At 40.0% G+C, this 6,000-nt stretch overlaps 1 protein-coding gene across 4 annotated transcripts in view; it reads right to left on the reverse strand.

Moving 5' to 3' along the window:
• STOM (stomatin) overlaps window positions 1–1,999 on the reverse strand; it is a 48,464-nt gene extending 46,465 nt beyond the window's left edge. Inside the window, exon 1 of one of the 4 annotated variants that reach the window (XM_007474580.3) lies at window positions 1,805–1,999. In XM_007474580.3, coding sequence (XP_007474642.1) covers window positions 1,805–1,868 — 64 coding nt within the window. In that variant the 5' untranslated portion in view covers window positions 1,869–1,999. Of the gene's footprint in view, window positions 1–981; window positions 1,024–1,804 lie in introns of those variants that run through there. The other 3 variants (XM_007474581.2, XM_056812041.1, XM_056812040.1) reach the window with 3 other exon arrangements.
• Window positions 2,000–6,000: the final 4,001 nt, after the last annotated feature.

The raw sequence follows: 6,000 nt of genomic DNA on the forward strand, positions 1-6,000 counted from the left end.
AAATCCCATCTTCTACAGACATCCTTCTGTAATCTCTCTTAAAACTCCATTCCTGTCTCTCTTTTAATTATTTCCTATTTATCCAGTATATAGCTTGCATGTTATCTCTCTCATTAGATTATAAACTTCTTGAAGGCAGGCACTATCTTTTGCTTCTTTTTATATTCCTAGATTTTAGTAAAATGTCTGGCATACAGTAGGCACTTAATAAATATTTACTGAATAGATCTGAATTAAAGTGTCCTATGAAAATGCAGTTTTGGGAAGAGGGAGATGTTCATCTTAGGTCATTATTAGCTCATATTCTTTTTTTTTTTTAAACCCTTACCTTTCATCTTGGAGTCAAGACTGTATATTGATTCCAAGGTAGAAGAGGGATAAGGGCTAGGCAATGGGGGTCAAGTGACTTGCCCAGGCTCACACAGCTGGGAAGGGTCTGAGGTCAAATTGAACCTAGGACCTCCCTTATCTAGGCCTGGCTCTCAATCCACTGAGCTATCAGCTGCCCACTATTAGCTCATATTCTTAAGCAGTTCACTTGAAGGTTAGCTGAGGTACAAAAGATTTTAGGACTTTGCATGACCTGAGATAGGAACTAGATACTGGAATAGGCTAAGGGAAAGAGGGAAGCTGAAAGTGAGGTGGCATAATGTCAAAGACAACAGTCTCCTCCTAGACATTTTGAGAGCCAAATTTAGGGCTAAATTTCACAGGTATGTTATTGGGTACTATAGGCATAAGACCTATGCTTACAAAGGGAGAAAGAACTTGAGTTTATTTTATTTGTAAAGACAAAGAACTCTGGGGGGGAACAGAGATTCCTTTCTCAGCCCCAGGAGAGGGTTGCTGCATTGCATTGTGTTCTCTCCAGGGAATAATAAAGGTTACCTAGGTAGAGTCAGGGTGGAAAGAATCATATAATCATGGAATGATAGCTCTTTAAGAGTCTTTAGAACATGGAATGTTAGATCTAGTACCTACCCGTCAGATCCTGGGTCTACTCACTCTTCGTACATTTTTCAGAGAATGTATATCTCTGGAGATGCAGAGATGGAAGAAAGAAGAGGCAAGAGGGTCATCTTTATACAGGAAGAGGAAATGGACTTGAGAATCTTAAAACCTTGGATTAAGTCCTGGATGAAGCACTTATGTGTTGTGTCTCCAGGATACTCATTTTACTTTCCCTGGGCCTTTTGAACTAGATAACCTCTCCGGTCAACGGCGAAATGCCAAGATTCTAAGGTAGTCAACAAGACAAAGGGAGTGCGAGAAACAGGATTTGCCAAAATGAGAGAAAGTGGAAATCCGGGAGAGTACCGGAGGTTGGGGGCCAAGGGCTAATCGAGAATGATCGTAGTGAATATTTCCTAAGAGAAAAATAAAGGGGAAGGGGTATTCATTAAGAAGGCTGTCAAAAACGGGGCTGGAAGTATGTGTGTGGGTTGTCTTCTAAATAAAGATAGCGGCAGAGTGGAGTTAAATTAGCCCTGGGTCGGACACTATGGGACCTCGGGCAATTCATTTACCCACTCCGGTCCTGGCTTTCCTCATCAGTAAAACAAAAGGTTTGGGCTAGTTGTCCTCTAAGGTCCTTTCCAGTTCTAACTTTTAACGTACGTGGGTCTCTTCTAGCCCTGACACCTTATGAACACAGGTCTCTCTCCTTTCTAACAACCTCAAAGAGTACGAACCTCTCCCCCGCCCCCAAAGATAGGTAACGAGAGGGGTCGGGCTGTCGTCTAGGGTAGTAAATGTAAAAGAGAGGCGGGCTTCGAGTAAAAAGACCCCGCGGCCCCGAACTCACCATTAAAGGAGTCCGGGAGCCGTCGGGCTTTTGGGTCGGTGGCTACGGGGCGCTTGTCAGACATGATCCCGCTGGGTGGTGACTAGTTCCCGCCGCTGCAACTGCAAATAATCAGCAAAGTGGTATCTACGCAGTCTGGCGTCAGCTACCCCTTCCTCAGCCCCTCCCCACCTCCGCCGCGCCCCGCCACGCCACGCCCCTTCACAGCGCACGACCAACCAGAACCCAGGGATTCGCGGAGACCACGCCCTCCCAACTGGGGCCCTTACAAGAGCTGTAGTAGTCGGAGGGGAGGGGCTGAGGAGTCACCTAGAGAAAGGGCTGCAGGCTTCCGGAAGCAGAAGAGGAAAAGAAAAGGGAAGAGAGAAAGGAGAAGAGAAAGGGATTAAGGAGAATCGTTGAAGCAAAGTATGAATATCTGTAGTTTTATGAATTGGGAGGAACCTCAAGGCCAATCTGGTCCAACCAGGACCTCAGAGCCCACCCCCTCCCATTGCGTTCCCAACAAGTGGCTAATAGACTTCGAGGAGGAGCTGTTTGCTTTGATGATGGAGTTTTGTGGGGCGGACTGCTCTATCTAAGAATGGTGATAAAGGAAGCCTGGCACGCAGCCTAGACTAGGGGAGAGCAGTTGTTTGATTGTGGGTTTTTTGTTTGTTTGTTTGTTTGTTTTTGGAACTATAGCTAGCACAGTGAATCGAATGCCAGACCTGGAGATCCTGGGTTCAAATATGACCTCGGACACTTCTTAGTTGTGACCCTGGGCAAGTCACTTAAAACCCCAATTGCCTAGCCCTTACTATTCTTCTATCCATTCTAAGACAGATGATAAGGGTTAAAAAAAATTAGATTTTATTGATGTCTTTCCTTTTCACATTCCCCAATATATCCCAGCCTCCTCCAAGGAAGCTATTCTTATGAAAATAAAAAAAGGGAGGGAAACCAGTTCAGCAAAACTAACAAGACTGACATTATCAATAGTGTGGTCACACTCATAGTCCCCTATCTCTTCAAGGGAAGAAGGGAGAAGAGTGCCCTCTCATATTTCATCTTTCAGGTCAATCCTAGGTCATTATAACTTTACATACAGACTTCAGTTTCAGTTATTTTGTTCTTTTCATTTACATGTTGATAGTCAAAGTGTATATGGTTTTTCTGGTTCTGTTCATTTCACTTTGTACCAGTTCACATCAGCTTTCCCATACTTCTCTGTATTTATCTATTAGTCACAGTAATATCCCATTATATTCGTATATCACAGTTGTTTATCCATATTCCAATTGATAGGTATCTGCTTTGTTGTCAGTTCTTTGCGATTTCAAAAACTGCTATGAATAGTTTGGTGTATATGGAGCCTTCTTATTACTGGCCTCCTTAGGGTATTTGACTTAGTAAAATATCAAAGGAAATAGATATTTTAAGTCCCTTTGTGTAATTCAAATTACTTTACAGAATAGTTGGCTCATGTCGAATTGTCAAGTTAACAAATATTTATTAAATGGACTAAGCAACTTTTTATTTTCTGGAGACACAAAGAAAAGCAAATGTCAGTCCCCCTTCTTCACAGAACTCACAACTTTGGCAATTGAGCATAAGCATGCATGGAGGTGTATCTCTCTGTCCATCTCAAATCTAAAGGACCATCCAAGGAGGATAATTTTCTCAGGGTCTTATAGGAGTTATCAGATGTTTTTGGGTTAGGAGTCACAAAAATAGAAGGGAGCAAGGGAATTTTCCTGCTTATAGTTTGCCTGAAACACTTATGTGGTTTTGGGGGTACAGTGCCCATGCCAATAGGAATGATTAATTTTAACTACTATTCATCTTGAAGTTGGAAGTCCAAGGATCACATCTTTTGATGGATGCTTTGTTTTCTGTGTTCAGAAATTCTGGGCAATTTCTTGTATAATTTTCTATTATGGTATTCAGATGTTTTGACTTGGTCATATTCTTTTGGTAGACCTCTGATCCTTAAGTTGTTTCTATACATCTTGTCTTTTAAGATTCATATGTTTTATTTGTGTAGTGATCATATCTCCATTTAACATTACTGGTTTGTTGTTGTTTTTGTTTCTCCCCTTTCAGACTATCTTTCACTTCAGTACAATAATAATCTTAATCTATTGTTCCCTTTCATTTCTTTAGAGTCTTGCTTCTAGGGATTTAAATTTTTTCATTCTAATTACTTCTGTTCTGCATGCCATAAATTCTTCCATTTGTTCCCATCTAAATGCTTCTCTCAAGTTACTGATTTCTCTTTTAAACCATTCTAGAAGATTCAGCTTTGGTTCCTTTGTCTTATGATATTTATCTAAAGATACTTGCAATCTTTTAAATGTCTTTATGGTCACCTTTCCTTCTAATTTAAGTATTTCCCCTTATGATGTAAAGAGACTGTTGACTGGGAAAAAACACAGAACTATGAAGTAGTCAAAATTACTCTTTAATCAAAGGCAAAAGGGGTTCAGTGCTAGTAGACCTCAACACAGAGCTGCCTACCCCACATGACTGCACAGAGTCTGAGGATTGAACTCTGGCTGCTCTGGTCACTGACCCCAGGGAGTGCCACCACGCTAGATGATGACTCCAGGGAACAAAAGAATTTGGGGATCCTATATATCATTGGGGAATTCTGGGGCAGGGAAAGATGATTAACATTACTATAGCTACTAAGGAAATAGGAGTGTTCAAACTACACAGACAAGATACAATCAAGCTTGGGAAGGGAATCATAGCTAGAGGCTAGGTTTTATACCCCAGAGAAGGGTATAGAGAAGGGGATACTTACAATGAATACTAAAGCATGGTCTCTGCCCAGGTATGGATCTTCTTGGGAAAGGGTCTGATACAATAGGGGAGACTACCTAAGACCAAGACAGTCCTTAGCATATGCTTAGTCTCACCCAACTAGGATTGCCATTCACCTGAGGGTCCCCCACTCAGTCTGAAACTGCTAGCCTGGGATTCCCTTCAGGGTAGATTCCCATGGGAACAGGGAACAAGTACAAACTTTGGGGTCTCCAACCTATGAGCTAGTCCTGAAACTTGGGGTTCATCAGATCCCACTAGGCCACAAGTTTGGTATTCCTACATTCCAGGTCGACAAGGCCAATATGGTTGCCCATGGAACTTATCAGCCAATTTGTTTTTTTAATGTTTTCTAATTTATTTTAATTTTTCCATAGTTATATGATTTGTATTGTCTTCCTCCCTTTTCCTACCCCCTTCCCAGAGGTAACAAGCACTACTTTATATATATATATATATTTTTTTTTTCCATTCAAATAAGTTTATTTAGTCATTAAGGAACTTCACACTTTGCTGTTGGATTGTAGATAACTCAACAGACTGAAAACCAAGAAGGGAAAATTGGGGAATGGCTAAACAAATTTATGTATATGAATGTATACTTGATATATATATATATATTATTTATAATATATATATATAATTGAATATTCTTGTACCCTAAGAAATGATAGAAGGTATGGTTTCCATGAAATTTGGGAAGATTTACCAAAGCAAAAGAAATAAAGTGAGTAGAACACTTAAAACAATTTATTGCATATGAAAACAAAAACAGAACCTCTGAAAGCCTTAAGAACTCTAATCAATGAAATAACTAACCATAATTAAGGAGAATAGATGAAAAAGCATATTATTCAGATCCTGGAAGAAAGGTGATTGAATGAGGGTGCAGAATGAGGCATATATATTTTTGAATATGGCCAATGGTGGGAAGTTTTGATTGCAAATTTGTTACATGGATATATTTTTCTTTTTCCATTGTAGGTTGGTGGGAGAGAAAGTAGTTTTTTTTTTTTCTTAATTGAAAAAATTTAATTAAAAAAAGAAAAACTCCTTAACATCTCCATTTCACACACATACTTCAATTAAACAGCATTGACAAAACATCACTACATTTTTTTTTGTCAAATGAAAGAGCACTTCCTCTTAAGAAACACATTCTATTCAATTAGACTAGGGAAAGGGATGGTAAGGACCACAAAACTGTGGGGGGGTGGGGGGGGGGGGTGAAAGGGTGGAGGTGGGTAAGACTGTTAAAGTCATTTTGGAGAAAACAAGAAAAGTTAAAGAATTTTTAAAAACCTCCTTTTTGGTAAAACTAAAAATGTTCATTAGTAATAATTTTTTTCCCCTAGCCTGAACCCCTTTACAAATGACAGTATTCCCTT

Source organism: Monodelphis domestica, chromosome 1, assembly GCF_027887165.1.
Source record: "Monodelphis domestica isolate mMonDom1 chromosome 1, mMonDom1.pri, whole genome shotgun sequence".
Classification (NCBI taxonomy): domain Eukaryota; kingdom Metazoa; phylum Chordata; class Mammalia; order Didelphimorphia; family Didelphidae; genus Monodelphis; species Monodelphis domestica.